Source organism: Ictidomys tridecemlineatus, unplaced genomic scaffold, assembly GCF_052094955.1.
Source record: "Ictidomys tridecemlineatus isolate mIctTri1 unplaced genomic scaffold, mIctTri1.hap1 Scaffold_81, whole genome shotgun sequence".
NCBI classification, from domain to species: Eukaryota; Metazoa; Chordata; class Mammalia; order Rodentia; family Sciuridae; genus Ictidomys; species Ictidomys tridecemlineatus.
The window spans coordinates 458,645-478,646 of NW_027526045.1; the positions used below are offsets into that span (position 1 = coordinate 458,645).

The 20,002-nt window shown below is 44.1% G+C and overlaps 1 protein-coding gene across 1 annotated transcript in view; it reads left to right on the plus strand.

Annotated features, from left to right (window-relative positions):
- The window catches only part of LOC120887408 (echinoderm microtubule-associated protein-like 1), a 99,379-nt gene that overhangs the window by 43,973 nt on the left and 35,404 nt on the right, over positions 1 to 20,002 (plus strand). Inside the window, exon 2 of the mRNA XM_078037433.1 lies at positions 1,363 to 1,545. Coding sequence (XP_077893559.1) covers positions 1,363 to 1,545 — 183 coding nt within the window. The remainder of the gene's footprint in view (positions 1 to 1,362; positions 1,546 to 20,002) is intronic.

Below are 20,002 nucleotides of genomic sequence, written 5' to 3' on the forward strand. Positions count from 1 at the left end.
CACTAGGGCAAGTGTGAGTGCCCACCAGAGTGCATGTTTCTGTTCTCTTCCCTGCACCTTCACGTAGTTGTTTTTTTTTTTTTTAATGCTACTTCAGGCTTTTGGTTTCTGCATGGGGTGGAGGGTGCTTCCAGGAGGGTCTTTTAGTCTGACATACCCCAAAGCAGAAATCCCTCCACAATGCTCACATTCCAGGTGGAAGGGTAGCAGTGAACATGCCAGCAAGACCATTTTATAGTATTTAGAACATGCTGTGCAACAAATAAGGTCAATGAAATAGAAAGTAACAGCTTTAGATAAAGTTCTTGGGAAGGTTCTCCCAAAAGCTCCTATTTGAGTTGAGTCTCAAGCATAAGAATTTGGTCATGCAAAAAGTTGGCTGAGAAACGGCCCAAGCAAAGGCAATGCAGAAACAAAAATCCCGAGGAGAGGAGAGGCCAGCCCCTTGGAGCAGGGTAGGCGAAGGGGAGGACAGGAAAGGCAGGAGGATGCCGGAGCGCCTGCCTGGGGGGCATGGGGGGTGCGATGCTGTGTACTGAGCACACTGGGCCACTCGGCGCTTTGTTCTTCAAACTCAACTGACATAGCCCTGTGTGGCCTACCGTCAGCATGGCTGAACACAAGCCAGCAGACCAGGCAAAACAGACTTCTGTGCAGGTGAAGTGGACAGATGCCCGCATCCCTTCTACTTCCGAATTCTTAATGTCATAGAAAAGACAGTAAGTTGGCCAACCTGCAGAAAAGGACAACAGCAGTTAAAACTACAGTTGAAACTTGAGAGGCACAGACAGAATGAAAGGAGCACAAGAGGAGGGAGAGCTGGAGGACGGGAGGAGGGAGGGCTGGAGCACAGGAAGGAGGGCTGGAGGACGGGAGGAGGGAGAGCTGGAGCACGGGAGGAGGGAGGGCTGGAGCACGGGAGGAGGGAGGGCTGAAGCACGGGAGGAGGGAGGGCTGGAGCATGGGAGGAGGGAGAGCTGGAGTAAGGGAGGAGGGAAGGCTGGAGCACAGTAGGGAGAGCTGGAGCACAGGAAGGAGGGCTGGAGCATGGGAGGAGGGAGGGCTGGAGCATAGGAGGAGGGAGAGCTAGAGCACTGGAGAAGAGAGAGCTGGAGCACAGGAAGAGGGAGGGCTGGAGCACGTGGCAATGCTGGGACAGATCTGCCTTCTCTTGCGCTCTTTTCATTCTGTCTGTGTCTCTCAAGTTTTGAGTTTATAAATTACAATTTTCATTTTCAGTTTATAAATTACAATTAACAATGTACAATTTACAGTCTAGTTGGAGCCTTGTGCCAGCCTGTGGTTGGAGATGTGATTGCTCTGGGAGTGTCTAAAACTCTCCCCATCTTCCCTTTGGCTTAGATGACAGCGCGTCTGCCACGAGTAGCATGGAGGTGTCAGACCACATTGCCTCCTTGGAGCAGCAGGTCCAGATGCAGGAAGACGACATCCAGCTGCTCAAGTCAGCACTGGCCAACGTGGTTTGGCGGCTGAACATCACTCAGGAACAGCAGGGTGTGCTCAACAGGAAAGGAACTACCAAAGGTGGGCATTATTCAGGAACGAGGGCGGCACGGGTCTCATTGAGATTGCTGACAGCAGCAAAACTCAGAATCACAGTACAACAATTCGCTCTGTCAAAACAACCACGCTAAGTGTGGAAGTATTTTTGGCACAATGTTGGTGAATCACACTGCCTAGGGGGTGTGCATTTGTGTGGTGATTCAGTGCTTTTTGGTTCGGAAAAGGGACTGTCCACATGCCCTGCTGAGAGCCGTGTTCATCAGGGCTGTGGGGCTAGAGCCTGCAGAGGAACCGCTCCTTCCAGCCCCTCGGAGGGCCCCGCAGGGATTGGTTGCTGCCAGCTCCCATCTCTATCTGTGCCCTCAGCTCACACAGCACACACTTCACTGATGTACGCCACCAGGGAGGCCCCCAGCCAGGGCACAGAGGTGGGGTCCCTCCTTGAGGAGTTCTGAGTCCTGATGGTGTCCCTGACTTCCCTGCCTGGCTGGGGCACTCCTCCTGGCCTCCCCTTCTGTCTCGAGTCTTCTCTGCCATGGGGTGGGGCGGGGGCACCTGTGCAGAGGTGTGAGCCAGTGGATTTCTGGCAAATTTAAGTCACTGTTTCATGTCCTGTGGCTCCTGGGAATGAGGCATTAAAAAGTATTTGTGGTAAGTACTGCTTAAAAATTGGGGAATAAATACCTCGGAAACGTCTCCCTGACTGGGTGGGCCCCAAGGCCTGCACTGGATGGGTGCCATTGCTCTTCTGCCACAACATGTTCACAGTGGCTGCCGTCATGGCTGAAAGGTTTCTTTGGTAAGAACATGTTGAGATCTCTTGAAAAATGCCTTTTTTTTTGTTTGGATTCAGCAGATCACTTCACAGTTAATGTGTTTTTCTTGGCGTGGAGATGACTGTCCAGCGTATCTCTTAATTTTTTTCTCAAGTACTTGGCTGAATTTTCACACATCTGGGAAAGGAAATCTCTCTTTGTCCTTCAGAGGAGTCCTGCCCCACTGTGTGTCAGATATGCATGCTTAGCGGATGTCTATATTTTGAATAATTGTAAGTAATCTTTTTTTCCTTCTGAGTTGCAAAGTGATCAGGGTATTTTAAATAGAAACCAGGTTATTTTAGGTATTCTTGACCTACTCGGCTTTCCAAAAATAAATGTGATGATGACTGTATCCCAGAGGGTACATTTGAAGCAGTTGCCTTATGAAGATTCAAACTTCTAAAACTTTATTTTTAGAAAAGTTGGGAAAAAACAATATAAAGGGCTTGCCCAGGAGTTTTATTTTCTTGATTATGAGGAAGCTTGGTTTTTGTAAAACTTCTTCTAAGAGAAATGATTTGTTTTTATAGTTACCTGACGTTTTTTTTATACCTTGCTCTTCATAAGTGAAAATGAATCTAATCATGAAAGCCAGCAGGTCACTGAGAGATGGAGTCCACAGAAAGTGGACGAGCGGGAGGTCTCCCGGGAGCAGGCATGGTTTCTGTGCACTGTGCAGCTAAGGAGGGGAGGGCAGGGGAGGACAGGGGAGGGAAGCATATGCATCAGAAGCTGTGGGTGCCCCTCTGTAGAGAGCTGTCCCTTGGCCATGGCCTTGCACCATGGCCTGACCTTGCACTCTTTAGCCACAGTTTGGTGTAGGATTTCCTCTGTGAGATATGTTAAGGTTTTGGGAGGCTGGGTTATTGCAGGTCAAGCACGTCTTATCTGAAACACTCGGGTCAGAAGTATTTCTGACTTTTTCAGATTTTGAAATAGTTACATATACTTCATGAAATATCTTGGGGATAAATCCTAACAAAATTCATGTATTTTTTTTTATGTATGTTTCTTATACACCTTATGTACCAGAAGGTCATCTTGTTAATCAGTTCTCCATTAGCTGTACAGATGCCTGAGACAGTCAACTCATAAAAAGGAAAGTTTTATTTTGGCTTATAGTTTTGGTCCATGATTGACTAGTGTTATGGCTCTGGGCCTGTGGGAAGGCAGCACATCATGGTGACATTGCATGCACCATGGCCTCAGAGTGGATAAAAAATATGCCCCCACTTACCAGAAGACCTCCCACTAGGCCCACATCTTCCAGTAGCCCCAAGCTGAGAACAGTCCATGAAAACAGGGCCTTTGGGAGCCACTCTGGATCCAGGTGGTAGCAGCAGTTTTCTACAGTGATTCTGCATGTCTGCATTTTTACTGCAACCTGTCATGTGTGGAATTTTCTACTTGTGGTGTCATGTCAGTGTTCAAAAAGTTTCAGATTTCGGGGGCATTTTGGATTTTTGGATGAGGGATGCTTGACCTCTGTTATTGTTATCATTTTGCAATATTTTGGCTCTTGTTCCTGTTACAGCTTTGAGATAGGCTGGACACAGGCATTCTGAGCTTTAAGTATTAAGGGACTCCCCCAACCCCAAGATTAACTGACAGAAACTCTAGGCTCAATGTTTGGAGCTGCAGGTGTGTATCCTTGTTCTTTGCTTAGGTGACAGCGTGGGCGGTTGCACCACAAAGGAAGAGGCTGCCTTAGACGCCAGGGAACATTCAGAGTGCTCAGGTGGTTCAGCTGGAAGCCAATGCCTGATGTGTCCGTCTTTGCGGTGGTGTCCTTGACTGTTAGCCTGCAGTTAATACTCGCTAGCCTCAGTGCTGCCTGGGGGCTCATGGACCATAGGAACAGTTTGTTCCACTAGGCATGTCCCCATTTTGCTGACCTTGGATTACCATATAGTGGAGAAGAAATAACCCAGTTGTTTGAAGTTTATGGAGGCCTATCTTCTTCTTTTTTTAAAATTTTATATGCACACACACACACACACACACACACACACACACACATACACACACACATACATACATACACATACACATACATATGAGTTGTAGTTGGACATAATACCTTTATTTTATTTACTTATTTTTATGTGGTGCTGAGGATTGAACCCAGTGCCTCGCACATGCCCGGTGAGCGCTCTACTGCTGAGCCACAACACCAGCCCCGAGGCCTATATTCTTAACGTTCCTGCTCATATTATTGTTTTTCAGAGACGTGACTGGAGTGGGGGTCTTGCTGCTGGCTGAGCACAGTGACCCTGTAGATGCTGCTATTGCGATGTGGAGAGAGCAGACCCTTGAGGGATGCAGGGATCCCTGCAGAGCTGGGCACAGTGGAGACCCCAAATGGGAAGCAATAGGGCCAGCTGGCTGGCAACAGGGCAGGCCCCAAATCGGTTACTTCCATATGGCTAAGTCCTGTTCAGTCTTAGAAAATGCTGAGAATTGGTAATAAAAGGGAAAGCGCTTGTACGGTATTTTAAGTCAAAAGCAGGATATAGAATTGAATACACTATCACTTCAAGTAGAGATGAAAGTCATGCAGAGAAGACTGGAATGAAGTGGACCAAAAGTTGGTAATATTTTTTTTTCTGAGTGTGGGATTAATTTTTTTTTACTTTTTATATAATTTTAGTTTGTTTCTAAGTATTCTGTGGTACCTAGTCCTTAATAAGCAGGAAAAACACGTTTTAAAAATCACTTCTTTTTTACTGCAGACTCTGAGGTGGACAGCAGGGCTCTTGGCAACGTCAGGAGGTGGGTTGGCTCCCACGTGTTCTCAAGGATCAGGGTGTGGGGTTCACTTAATAAAAGATCCATTGTGTGCAAGCATGGCTGACTTCCATGTTAGTGCTGGGATTTTAAATGTAAAATGTAGATTAAAATTTGCTATTCTTCCATGTATCTGGGATTATCTCTTGTAACTCAGGAACCAGCAAGTAGTTTATATTTATTATTTTAAATTATGCTCATTCGTGCAGATTATAGTTAGGCAGCTTATCTTTTAAAATACTTTAATGTGCCTTTGGAAACTATTTTATTGGCTATATCAGCTAGTGGATCCACTCATTAAGAGATTGGAGAATTACATTAATTAATAGCTTTATTAATTAATAGATCAGATAATTACTAAAGAACCAAAAGGCTTCAGTTGGCACAGTCAGCCAGCAAGTGCCAACTTGGTCTTGCCGTTCCAAGACCCTGAAACCCTCCAGCCCCAGACCTTAACCTCGGCCACCCTGGCCACGAAGACCAAGATCTTCTGCCAGCCCCTGTGCTAGCCTAACTTAACACTGAGCTTCAGAACAATTCTCATAACTACTGCTGTTGATTGGACTTTGCAATAGCAATTTTGGACGTGTTGGCACATTTCACCTCTCCACACTTCCACGTGGCAGGTGTTATTGTGCTCTTTTTATACAAGAAAAAGCGGCCTCCAGGAGGCCTGGATAATTTGTCCCAGTTGCTCAGCTGGCTGGGGACAACCCTAGGCAGCACCTCCGGGAATTCTTTTTGCCAGGGGGCTGCTTCCTTATGCAGGTGTCTTAGCAATAGAACTCAAAATTAGCATGAATCAAATCAAACCAAATAGTTAAGAAATGAATAGCTGCATGGCTGGAAATAAGACTTTTATCCACCAAGATTTAATTTTATTTGCAAAGTATTTCCAATATAATAGACCACATTCAGCATGCCCTTGTGTAGAAATATTATGCTGTGGTCTCTCCCCAGGCTTTATTAGGTAGGTACAACTAACAAATTCAATACTTGGGGCTATTCACCCTCATGGAATCAATGAATAATTAACTTAGTTGTTTATCCTGGTTAACCAATTTCAGGGAGCAAATAGCCTTTTCTCTGTCTCTCGTCTACGCACGTTCTCTGTATCTTTCTCCTCACAAAATGGTGAATTACAGGGGGAGAATTTCTCTCCTTTAGCTAGAAGACCCTGTTTCTTTCACTTTCTCATTAGTTGCCCTGCCAGGCTTAGTAGGTTTTTTGCACTGTTTATAGAAAACATTGAGTATGTTCTTAACTCTTCAGAGGTCAAGATTGTTCTTAAACTTTGTAACACGAAAATGTTCAAATGTACACAGAAGCGGGACAGTACCTCGGCCCGCCTCCTCAGGGACTCACTCCACTGCTCTCCGTGGTGGGTCACCTAAAAGCAAACCCAAGACCAGTGTCACTTGGTTCACAGCACATCAGTGTGTCTCTCCAGGCTACAAGGACTCTTCCCTAAGTCTGTAAATTACTGATCCTAGTAACCATTAAACACTGACAGTTCCTTTACATCCTCTAATATCAAGTCAGCCTTCATGTTCCCTAATTGCCCGATCCATTCCTTTAACAGCAGATTTTTAAATTGTGTTTAATATGAGATGCATTTCACTTATCGTATTGGTTTTTAATATTCACAGAAATCTTGATATCACCAGGTAGGAACCTGCCCTCCTCCACAGTCATTTCCAGTGGCTCCTCTCGTAGCTTGCAGGCACACCATTGTCCCTGTGGGTCCTCCCATTCTCCAGGGGTCTTCTGTAAACAGGATCCTACAGTGCGAGGGCTGTCACCACTGTCTTCCCTCACTTAACATAACCCTTCCAAGGTGCATTCATGTTGTAACATGTCTATTGTGTATTTATTCACTTTTATTTTTTTCAGTGCTTACTAGGCTAGCACTCTACCACTGAGCTATATCCCCAGCCCCCATCGTTCCTTTTTATTGCTGAATAATATTTCTACTAAGTGCAACATTTTGTTTATCCTTGCATCAGTTGATGGACATTTAGGTTGTTAACAAATGACATGAATTCAATTCATTAATGTCTTTTTTCCACATATTTTTATTATATTGAATTTTTAATGTTACAGCATTCTTGCACAACTATACCCACCCCTCAGAATTCAGATTAAAAAATGGTACAGTGGAGAGCCTCATCCACCTGTTGATCAATATATTAAAACTCAACTTATGCATTTTGATCATTTAAATTTTGGGGGAAGGAGGTACCAGGAATTGAACCTAGGGGCCTTGAATCACTGAGCCACATCCCCAGATCTTTTTAGTATTTTACTTTAGTATTTTATGGGGTCTCACAGAATTGCTTAGGGCTTCACTAAGTTGCTGAGTCTGGCTTTGAACTTGCAATTCTCCTTCCTCAGCCTCCTGAGCTGTTGGGACCACCATGCAAAGCTCATTTAAAAATATATATTTTTTAATGATGTAAGAAGCCAGGCATGGTGGCACATAACTGTAATTCCAGCAGCTCAGGAAGCTGAGGCAGGACAATCACCAGGTTGAGGGTCTAAGCAACTTATGGAGACCCTGACTCAAAATAAAAAATAATTAGGGCTGGGCTGTGATTGAGTGGTAAAGTGCCTCTGGGTTCAATCCCTGGTACCAATAAATAAATAAGAGGGGTTCAAGCCTGCTTTACATCTTCAGGTTTGTGGGGCAGTGAGCACCAGGTACCGCCCTCTGTGCTTTGCCCTTTTCACAAGGGCATGTCCAGAGGCCTGCAGGGCAGTGCTGGGAGTTTCCAGAGCTGCCTAGAGCTCCACATGGGGTTGAGACATGGCTTACTCAGCCAGTGTCGTGCGGTCTTACTTACAAATAGCTCTGCTGTGCTTGGCCTCGTGCAGAGGGTGTTTTATATTTTGGCCAGGACGGCTTTAGGATAGATTCCTAGAAGTGGGGTTGCTGGGCGGGAGGACAAATGCTTCTGTGATTTTGCTAGGTCCTGGTGGAGGTGACGACAGGAATCTTCCCTAGCACTCAGCAATCATCTATTTTGTTGTTCAATTTAGCAAAACCAGGTTGCCTTCTCCTATTCCAAACATGGACATCTTTTAATTTTGAAATAGATATTTAGGAATTCTTCCTTTCTTTTCTTTTCTTTTTTGGCAGTACTGGAGATGGAACCCAGGGCCTTATGCATGCTAGGCAAGTGCTCTACCATTGAACTTCCTTCCTAGCTCTTTTTATTTTATTTATATCCTCTGCCTCAGCCTCCCAAGTACTGGGGATTACAGATGTGGCCCACCTGGCCTAGTGATAATTAGGGAATCCTGATGCTTAATGGTCAAATGTACTAAACTTCATATTTTCACATATAATCATAGACAAAATAATATTTTGTATAATTACATTTATTTCTCAATCTAATGGGAAGTTGTAGGTACCAGATATTATACACTGAGTTGTGAATATCATGTAAGGTAAAGGGATTGGTTGTTCTTTAGATTGATACTTAATCCCATAATAATATGCTTTAGTAGGTTTGACTAGCTTATACTGGAAATTCTGTATTTACAGCAACTGCGATTTTGAAAATATATCATCATGATTAGTACCTCTTGAAATCTAGGTATCCCCAAACTCCCATTAAGAAAGATGAGAGAAGAAATGTCACTCCCGGCTTGGGGAGTGTTTCTGTTGCTGCCATCCTGGACATGCTTTAGTTAGAGCCAGAGATCTTTCCGTCTCCTAACTCAAGTGCGACTGCAGGGAATTTGACCCGGGGTGGTTGGTGACACTGTCGGTCAGCATGGGGCGCTTCAGGAAACCACCGGCCACACATGCTCTGCCTCTTGCTCTGGCTGCTGTCCCTCAGGCCTCTCAGACCTGACAGTCTGCCCATGGGAAGGGACACAGCATGCTCAACTGAAAGCCTCAGGTGTCACTTGACAGAGGCTCTTCTCACCTGTGAAGGGGCATGGACTGCAGAGCAGGAAATTCCCTAAGCAACATTTAGATGGAAGCCTTTCCCCTGTAGGCAAGGAAAGCAGGGTCCAGGGGGCCTCACCTGTGGTCACACTGCTAGTGGGGGACATAGCAGGCACAGCGCCCTGGTTCCTGACCTTACACCTGAGTCCCCTCCCTGCTCTGCCACCTGCCTTCCTTTGCCTGGCATCAGTGCAGAAGTGACGCTGGGTGAGAGCGTGACTGGGGTCTCCCTCCAGCTCTCCTGGTGTGCGCAGGAGCACCCTGGGCCGCCTCAGGTCCCTCCACCATGACTCATGCTACTCAGGACACACTCTGGTGTCCAAAATGGAGCATTCCTCCATGCCAATGTGGCTACAGGACATCAGCTGCCACTTCATCAGCTGCCACTTCTGCGTGCCCGCTCTCAGCTCCGTCCCTCACTCCCAGGCTGCAGGATGGGCACCATCACTCTTTCTGCACTGATGCCAAGGCCTGGGTGAGGCAGTGAGCCTCAGGGCACTAGGGCAGGAAGTCGGGCTCACCGAAGGAGCACTTCTCTGAAAGTGATTGGCCACGGCTGCTCCACTTCCCTGCTGTCCTCATGGTCCAGGTGGAACCTGTTCAGTGAAAGCTCCATCAGCCAGCTTTGCACTGCTGTGACAAATGCTACTGGTGACCTGCTTACAGGAGGAAAGGTTTACTTTGCTCCTGGTTTCAGAGGTTTCAGTCCACGGTCACTTGGCCCGTTGTCTTGGGCTGGGGTGAGGCAGAGCATCACAGAGTGAGCATGTGCTGCAGGGAGCTGCTCACCTCAAGGTGGCCCAAGGTGGTCAGCAGGCAAAGAGAGAGCAAAAAGAGGCCAGGTCACACTGTCCTTGTAAGGGGATGCCCCCAGTGACCTGCTTCCTTCTGCTGCTGGACCCCACCTTCCACAGGTCCCACCTCCCTCAGCACCACAGGCTGTGACCAGGCCCTCAGCAGTGGGCTCCTAAGTCCCTGCTGTCTGGAGGGCAGCTGCCCTTCCTTCCCCTAAGGGAGAATTCGAAGGGCTTCAGAGACTGAGGCTTTTGTGATTTGGTGACAGGAAAGGAGCCTGGAGAGACATCACATGCAGAATCGGGGTTCAGTGCACTGTTGGAGCTGGGGTGATGCTGGTGTGGGAGAGGCCACTGGTGTCACACGTGGGGGGTGTGGCTGGAAGTGATCTTGCCAGTGGGGGTGCTTCCCAGCCTCATCCCAAGGGTGCTCCCTGGCCCTCCCTCCCTTCTCACTCTATCCTTCCCTGATTTCTCAGCCCGGCTCCAGTAGTTCTGTCTACTTCCGATGCTACTCTGGTAGATTTTAAGGTAAAATTTCTTGTACGCCGTGCAGTGTGCACTTAGTTTTCATTACACAGGCTTTTAAAATCCTATTTCTGCTTTAGGGAGAAGGGCAATGCTAGGTTATTATGAGGCTGAATTTGAACTATAATTCAAGAAGGAACGAGCAGCTAGGTGTGGTGGAGCACGCCTGCAAGCCCAGCCCTCGGTGGGGCAGGCCAGCCTCCCTTCTCCTGAGACCTGATTGTAAAGTGGGAGTCAGGCCAGGCCTCAGTGCTGGTCAGGAGACTCGGTGTGCCCATCTCAAAGTGCTCGGGGACTGCTGTCGTTCCAGCAGTTGCATTTTGCCTGGACTGACCACCTGCAGCAGGTGTAGCAGCAGGCTCCCCAGGGCCCAGGAGTGTGGGAGGCCATCCTCGCATGTGATTTGAGTTACCTCCCTGGCTGGGTGAGAGGCGCTTAGACACAGCCATGTCAGAGCCTTTCCCACTCTGTCCCAGGTACGAGGGCTTGTCCGTGCAGAGGCGTGCCTGGCCACTGCCCCGAAGACCTAGTAGCTGGCCCTGACCTTGGGATGCTGCCCCCCTTAACCTTCATTGGATGGGATTTTCCCTGGAATTTTTTGTTCCCCAATAAAAGCTCACTCCCTGGCGTGCTCTCCCTCTCTCACTAGTCTCTTCTGTAAACCTCTCCACCGCATTAGGTGGCTGGAGGCGGGAGCTAGGAGAAGCCGTCCTGGAGCTGAGAATAAAAGTAAACGAGAGTCTGCCTCTTTAATTTAAAACTCACTAGCAATTTTTTATGCAACGAACCTTCTTTTATGAAGCTCGCGCTGGTTGCCTGGCAGACAGGAGTGTTGCTGGGGTGTTCTGACCAGAGCTGTAAGGAGACTGGATTGGACAGAAGCAGATGGCGGGAGATGTGCTGGTGCTGGAAGGCTGAGAGGGGAGACTCAGAGAGAGCAACAGTGGGGACAAAAGAACAGTGCCACCAAAGCCCACTTATTCTCTGGGCCCAAACCAAGGTGTTAGCAGGTAGTTCCTTCTGTACTCCAAGGGAGCGCTGCTCCACGGCTCCACTAGCTTCAGGTGGCTCCTGAAGTCTCCGGCGCTCCTCAGCTGGAGACATATCACGCTGGTCCCTGCCTCTTCACACAACCTTCCCCTGGGCGTCCACACATGGCCTTCTTGCGAGGGAACTCTCACTGTGTTTAGGGACCACTCAATCCAATGGTTTCATCTGGCCCCCTACCTTGATAACACCTGAAAAGACCCAGTTTCCAAATACAGCCATATTCTGAGGTTCCCAGTGGATGCAAATTTTGTGCATCCAAATTAGGAGCTCAGTATGTGTATGTATATATATATATATATATATATATATATATATATATATATATATATATATATAATTTTATAGTTGTAGATACACACAATACCTTTATTTGTTTTTATGTGGTGCTGAGGATCGAACCCAGGGCCTCACATGTGCTAGGCAAGCGCTCTACTGCTGAGCTATAAATCCAGCCACTGTGTATTCTTAAAGAATGGATGAGACTGAAAGGTGGGTAGGGCAGAGAGAGGAGGCTGGGATGAGGTGGACAGCAGGAAGGAGAGCAGATGTGAGAGAGACTGAATTCTTGGATGGGAGCCACGACGTGTCTACTGAGGAGGGCATTAAAATAACAAGGGAGTATGTCCCTCTACCTCAGCACTAGAAGGTATTTTAAAATTGGCATTTTGTGTGGAACTGTCATGAGTAGTTTGAAGACCTAAATTTAAGGCAGATTTAATTTTGTAATTAACAGGTAAATCATGCTAGTGTTTTGAAATGAACTTTTATTTTAGAATAGCTTATATTTACCGAAGGGTTGCAGGGGTAGGCAGTCCCCTGGACCCTGTGCCACTGACCTTCTTGCTCATGATTCTCTGGGGCCACTGTTGGTACAGTGTTAACGAAAGCCCATCCTCTATCAGATTCCTTACTGCCCTGCCCTTGCTGTGTCCCAGGAACCCATCCATCCAGGACACCATGTTGCTTAGTCATCTGTCTCCCAAGGCCCTGCTAGACTGACGGGCCCCCTGTTTTGATTACTGGGCAGTTTTGGGGAATTCTGGTCAGGGGGTTCCTTGGCCTTCAGTGTAGGGGGCCGCCTTCTGCACTCCTGGTCAGCCTCGGGTTGTGATTTCAGGCAGGAAGACCATGGTGAGTGTCACTCTCTTCCCATCTCCTGCCGGGGTACAGGTCCTGGGCGTGACTCACCTCTGCCCGTATTGACCACCTTGTGAGGGGTCAGGCTTTCCCTGCTCCACCTTGTGTCCTGTTTGGAAGGAAGTCACTGGGCCACCCACACTGAAGGAGTGGGAGTTGAGCCCTGCCTTCTGGAGGGAGTACCTATAAAAGTCAAGAACATGGACATTGTCATTCGGCCTGGGGGTGTCCCCGTTTATTTATTCATGCAGCCATTTATTTATTTATTTTTGGGACGGGATGAGTGCAGTCATTTATTTTTCAGTCTGTCCTTATGAATACCTACACTGCCCTTTGGTTACAATCCAGTGCTCTGTTCCAGCTTTGGCCATTGGGAACTTTCAGTTGGCTCCTGTATCCCTTTGGCCTGCCCCCTCAATCCCGGGTTTGGGAGTTCTCTGTCACTGAGTGTTTCTCTCATTATCTCCCCCTTGCCTATCTGTCACTCATCTCCACCAGTGAGAGACCCTGCTCCTACCATCACCACTGCCTCCCAGGGCTGGTCACCACCAGCACACGGTGCTCTACGCAGTTCCTCTGTCTTTGTCTTCCAGTCTCTTCTGACCTCCAGAGTTTCCAGGAGGTCACTTCCCCTCACCCTGCTCAGCGGGGTTGTGGCATGCATTTGCAGTAGGGTTGGACTGGAGGTGTGGCTGTAGGTGTGGCAGAGAACTTGCCTAGCCCCCAGGAGGTCCTGGGCTCAATCCTCAGTGCTGGGCTTAATCCTCAGTGCTCGTAATGCAGGTAGATTCGTGGTCACAGGTCCCCATCTTCACGTTGGATTTTACTTGGTTACATCCAGTTCCACTCTTGGTGGGTCTCTGGATTTTCACAAGGCGTGGTGCATATATCCACCACCACAGCATCATAGAATAACCTAGAACATCTCCTGCTCGACCCCACACTAGCCTCAGCCAATGTGCCCTTCCAGAATGTCATGTGAATGGAATGACACAAACTCCCAGCTCACTCAGCCACGCTATTGGTACCTTAGTTTGTCCCTTTTAAATCCCAAGTCATGTCCACTCTGTGACGAGAGCACTTTGTTTCTCTGTTTACCTGTCCAGGGGAATCTTGATTGCTTCCAGTTTATGACAGTCACAAATGAAGCTGCTCTTTGTTTAAAATGCCAAAATTCAGACCAAAGGAAGATTTTTACAGATTCAAGAGAGAAGCACCAAGTCATTGGTAAAAGGTAACACATCTGGATAACTCAAAGGGCCAGAAGGACACGCAATAATATATTTCAAGCATTAAAACAGAAATACTATAGTGGCACCTCCTCATACACAAATGCATCTTCATTAAGCTTCTCCACAGACCCTCACCATAATTGTTCTTGTTTAAAATGTATTAGCAAAGATCTCTACAAAATGGCTCAAATGTGGTTACACTCCCTATTTCTTTTTGATCTGCTCTGACTTGCAGAAACTAAATCTACCCCTGGGTTTCTTGTGGGATGAGGTGGTGGCCATTGGGTCAGAAAAGTGAGCAATGTATTTCCTCCTTTTCCTGCTATTTTCTCCTCCCTTTAATTTTCCGAAAGGACACAGCTATGGGTCGCAAGAAGAAGAATTAGCTGAAGCCGTGGTGCTGGTATTGTAATAGAGATTTGATGATGAGAAGATCCTTATACAGCACAAAAAGGCAAAGCATTTTAAATGCCATATATGTCATAAGAAATTGTATACAGGACCTGGCTTAGCTATTCATTGCATGCAGGTTCATAAAGAGACAATAGATGCTGTAAGGAATGCAATACCTAGGAGAACATACATAGAGTTGGAAATATACGGTATGGAAGGTATTCTAGAAAAAGATATGGATGAAAGATGACAACTTCTTGAACAGAAAACACAAGAGAGTCAAAAAAAAAAGAAGCAACAGGATGATTCTGATGAGTATGATGATGATGACTCTGCAGCCTCAACTTCATTTCAACCACAGCCTGTTCAACCTCAGCAAGGTTATATCCCTCCAATGGCTCAGCCAGGACTGCCACCAGTTCCAGGAGCACCAGGAATGCCTCCAGTCAAGCCTCCAGTAATGCCAGGTGTTCCTCCTCTGATGCCAGGTATGCCACCAGTTATGCCAGGCATGCCACCTGGATTGCATCATCAGAGAAAATACACCCAGTCATTTTGTGGTGAAACCATAATGATGCCAATGGGTGGAATGATGACACCTGAACCAGGAATACCACCTCTTATGCCTGGTATGCCACCAGGTATGCCCCCCATTCCCTGTCCTGGAATTCCTTCAATGACTCAAGTACAGGCTGTGTAAGCACCAGGTATTCTTAATAGGACACCTGCACCAACAGCAACAGTACCTGCTCCACAGCCTCCAGTAACTAAGCCTCTTTTCCCCAGTGCTGGACAAATGGGGACACCTGTAACAAGCTCAAGTATAGCTTCATCCAATTCATAAAGTCTTTCTGCATCTTCTAAAGCTCTGTTTCCTAGCACAGCACAAGCTCAGGCAGCTGTGCAAGGACCTGTTGGTACAGATATCAAGCCCTTAAATAGCACCCCTGCAACAATTACAGAACCCCCAAAGCCTACATTCCCTGCTTATACACAGTCTACAGCTTCAACCACTAGGACAACAAATAGTACTGCAGCAAAACCAGCAGCTTCAATAACAAGTAAGCTTGCTACACTTACAACCACCAGTGCAACCAGTAAGTTGATCCATCCAGATGAGGATTTATCACTGGAAGAGAGAAGGGCACAGTTACATAATTATCAGCATAATCTTCCTCGACTAGGACAGGCCCCAATCAGTAACCCACCAGTTGGACCAATTGGAGGTATAATGCCACCACAGCCAGGCATCCCACAGCAGCAAGGAATGAGACCCCCAATGCCACCTCATGGTCAGTATGGTGGTCATCATCAAGGCATGCCAGGTTACCTTCCTGGTGCTATGCCACCATATGGGCAGCGACCACCAATGGTACCCAATAACCAAGGTGGGCCTCCTCAACCTCCAATGGGAATGAGACCTCCTGTAATGTTGCAAGGTGGCCGTTACTGATCTTGCTTCATCCAGTTTAATAGGTCTGGAGATTAAACCTTTTCTCAACTTGTGCTGTTTATATAGCTGAGCTTCCGTCAATAAGGCTTCATTGTGACTTTAACAAACATTATCTTCCCACATACCAGGAACTATTGTAAATTTATTTTACATGGGAAAAATTATTTGGAATAATAAAGCAGGAACTTTTCCTGAGGTTGCAATTTATACTGTATGGCTTCTTTTTCATGTTTCATCTAGGCTTTTAGAAGTGAAGTATAGTAAATTTGGATTGTTAAATTGTAAAGGCGCTGGAATTACATGAACATACCACCTTAATAAAGGCAGGTTCTGTAAGCTTACATTGCTATTTGTAAAGTTATGCATTCACAGCATTTCAGATGCTGTTGGACTTCATGTCCCCAACCTAGCTTGGTGAGGGCTGTTTCCAAGTACCTGTGCATTGGAAGTCTGAATGTATAACAATACTTAATGTATTTAGAGTTCCTCATGTTGCAGGGTTTAAGAAATCTGACCCACGAAGTTCATGTGACTTTTCTGTACTGTTAAACTTCATTGTAATAAAGAGAGATAAATTTATGCCTTTTTATTCATAACCCAGCTGTGGACCACTGCCTGAAAGGTTTGTACAGATGCATGCCACAGTAGATGTCCACATAATAAAATTCATAGTTATCAATGCAGTTTTGATACATTATTGAATTCTGTCCTTTGAATAGTAGATTGTTTCTTAGCTGCATGTTTTAAACTGAACAGTTTATATAGAATTGTATGTTGATATTTCCGTTAAATATACATATTAATTATTATACAATAGGTTTGAAATCTTCATATTGTCACCTTTCCACACCCTTGGATGTCATCAGATCTCATAGATATTTAAAATATATAAGCCTTAATAGTTTTTCCATGAGCTATTTAGAGCCTACTGCCAGACCGATTAATTTCATGCTGATTATTTTTGAGATTTCAGTACTTCATGGACCTCAGAAGCTTTTCAGGTACAAACTTCTAGAAGCTTAGGTGCATGTAGTAATAGCTACTTATGTTGTTAATGGGTTGTTATGTGTTATTCTAAGTGTACTACTGTGCCTCTTGGGGTAGTTTGATGGTAATTGGTGAACTGACAATTTTTAAATATATTAGGTTCCTGGAAGGTAACATTATTTATTTGATTAGATGGATACCTTCTGTTATTAAGCCTACTTGGCTTTGCTATTTTTATCCTTGGCAAATTTGAATATTATTGTGTTCTAATAGAGAACTTTTCTGTAGAGATAACTGCCATTATTCAGTATTTTGTGTTACAAATCTTTTATAATAATAGCCCTTGTTGGACTTTTTGTTTTTCCTGATATCTTTAAGTATCAAATAATCCACAAAGTAATTATCAATGAATACAAGTGGAGTTTCTCTAATTGTAAGGCTTCTAAAAAGTGATTATTTCTTAAAATAACTTTGAGGTTATGGGAAAAAATGTTAAAAAATAAAGTTTTAAGGCAAAAAGGCTTTAACTTTGTAGGAAAATATATTTAAATGTGTACTCATTACAGAAGAGTTTGTATTTAAGTGAATAATTTCAAGTATTTTAAAGCTGAATGGTTTTTAAAATCTGGTGCTATGCTCTTCTGATATAGCTTCTGTACTTTGGTACCATTGAGGTGCAAAAAATTCCATACTTTGAAAAGACAGAATCCATTTATCACCAAGAAAGCTTTTGCCAGTCCCACAATCCTTTCCACTGTTTGCATAGCTAAATTGTTTTGTAATATGCTTAAGTTTTTTTTAGATTTGGTCACTAGTTTTTCATACTTCCAAAGAAAATCTTTGTTGAAAAGTATTTAAGGTAAAAGTGGCCTGATTAAGAATGATTAATCATTTATAATGATTAAATAGGAAATGCTCTCCCAAATCAGTGTTAATAAAGGATTTCATGTACAGATTTATCCACAAACTTTATAAGAGTTGGTAGACCTTTATAAAAATTGTGTAAAGCTTTATGTGCATTTTATGAGAAGACCAATATTTTATAGCAAAGTTTATTGTTCTCTGGGGTCCAAAGGGATAAAAAAATTTAAACAAGTGATAAAATTATAATGAACAATTAATTGATGGTGTTATGCATGGCATTTAAGAACTAAGTACATGATCTTTCCTGTACCTTGTAAGTTATGTGGCTCATAGGTGATGCCCATTTAGTGTTATGTAATCTGTAATTTTCATGCACCTAAAGATGATTAAGCTTCTAGAAAATACCTCTTACCTAACTGCTTCTGGGGTCCTTATTGTGGTTGAATCATGAGTGGGACAAATTATGTTGAAATAACTCTTTTGACTTGTGCTTCTTTAAGTAGTAGATAAAGTTGAGTCAAATTGAATTTTAACTGTCCTACTTTGGGGATTTGATAAATTCAGGCAGGCACTGTGATTGCCATTATTGAGGAAGTTATAAGATTAATAGAACTGTAGTTTTGGCTCTTTCATCTACTCCACTTATCATCCTTTGTAGAAAAGCAAAAACAACATTTTATCTGGCACTAGTTTCTATTTTATAAGATTTACTACTGATGATAGTAACAAGGCTGGCAAATGAGGATCAATTTTTAAGAGACTGCTGGAATTATTTCATTTGAATTTGTGTTTTGGAAATCTCTCACAATTTTTGCCATTAGATATGGGAGAATACCTATTCCATTGAACAAGTTATGTATTGAACTCAGTTTAATTAAACTTATATAGGGGAAAATTCCCTTTCCCTAGGAAAAAAACAATATGGGCTCAAAATGGAATTGTAGTAGATAAAAGAGCTGCTCTTTTCTCCTTTTCTTGCTTGATCATTGGATTTTTTTTTAAAAAAATTAATGCATGTCTTTTAAATTAATTGGGTAATGTTTTTCTAAAATTAAAATTTTCTTCTTCCTATAGCCCTGCCATAGGACAGGCTGAGGCTGAGTCTCAGTGTTACTCTGTTCAGTCTGAGGCAAGTAGGATTTATTTTATTCCTTATAGGGGCTTTCACAGCTTTATGGCTGTTGGATATTTATGTCCCCAAACTTGCAGCAAGTTTGGTGAAGGCCCCTAAATTTAATTAAACTTAGGATTTTTATAATCTTTGGGCAGAGAAGGCTTTATATTAATATTCACATTTGACTGTGGTGTAAACAAACAAAAACAAATTATTTTATATTACATAATTAACAGCCTCAGTAAAGTTTATATTATTGTATAGAACCTCAGTAAATTGACAATTTGACATTCTTAATTTGGAGGCATGAAATGTTTCTTTCAAAATTTTCACTTTCATTTCTAGGAAAATCTTACTGGTTATACTCTCCTCAAACTATTAAATTTAAGTTAATTATTGGAACTGCCACAGGGTACTGATATATGTTATTAATCTTAAGCTTATACATTGACATCAAGGTTGAAAGGTCATCTGGAGATGTTTGTGATTTTTAATATTTTCAGATGTCACCACATTAGAGCAAATGTTAATGTAGAGCCCTGTGAAGAGTGGGAATGTTGTATGTCTTTGTGTGCTTGTGTGGTATGTATGGGTGTAGAGTACATGTGTGATAGAAAAAAAAGGTTTGAGTGTTACAGACCTGTCAACCTGGATAGTTTACTAATTTTTAGGAAACCAAACTAAAATTGGATTATGTGGCAAAGTTACAACTATATTAAACTGGTTTTGAAAATGATTACTTCATAGTTCATACTCACTCTTAGTGAGCAGTGTTTCATGCAGTATGCAGAGATGAATAGTATCCACATTTGTTTCCAAGCAAGATTAGTTTTATTTGGTGAGAAAAGTTGTATGTCTATGTGTGTGTGTGTTATAGGGGATAAAGAGAAAATTGGAAGAGGGGCCAAAACAAACCTGGGTTATGTTTGTTCCTTCTTCTGTATTAAGACACCATCCTAGCCAGATAGCATTTCCTCTGAATGAGAGCAATTAACATATGGTATGATATAGACCTGTATTGTGTTTTTATTCTTGGAAACTTAAAAATCATTAAAAGCAATTCAAATTTGGGGAAAAAAATTACCCCTGGACTTAATGAATGCACTCTGCTTCTGTGGTATAATCTGTAAAATCCCTGACAGTTCTAAGTAATGAGACACCAGGTAACTTATGAGAACTCACAGAAAAAAAAATAACTTTCACGTAGACCCCTGCAAAAATGTATACCTTTAAGCTCCCCTGTCCACACCACTGGGTATAAAGTTCAACAAATGTCTAGACTCAGTATTCAGTGAGAGAATTTGTTTTAAGTGAAAGCTCCCTCTGGAGATGCTGGAGACAATAAACCTGCTTCCTGCTAATT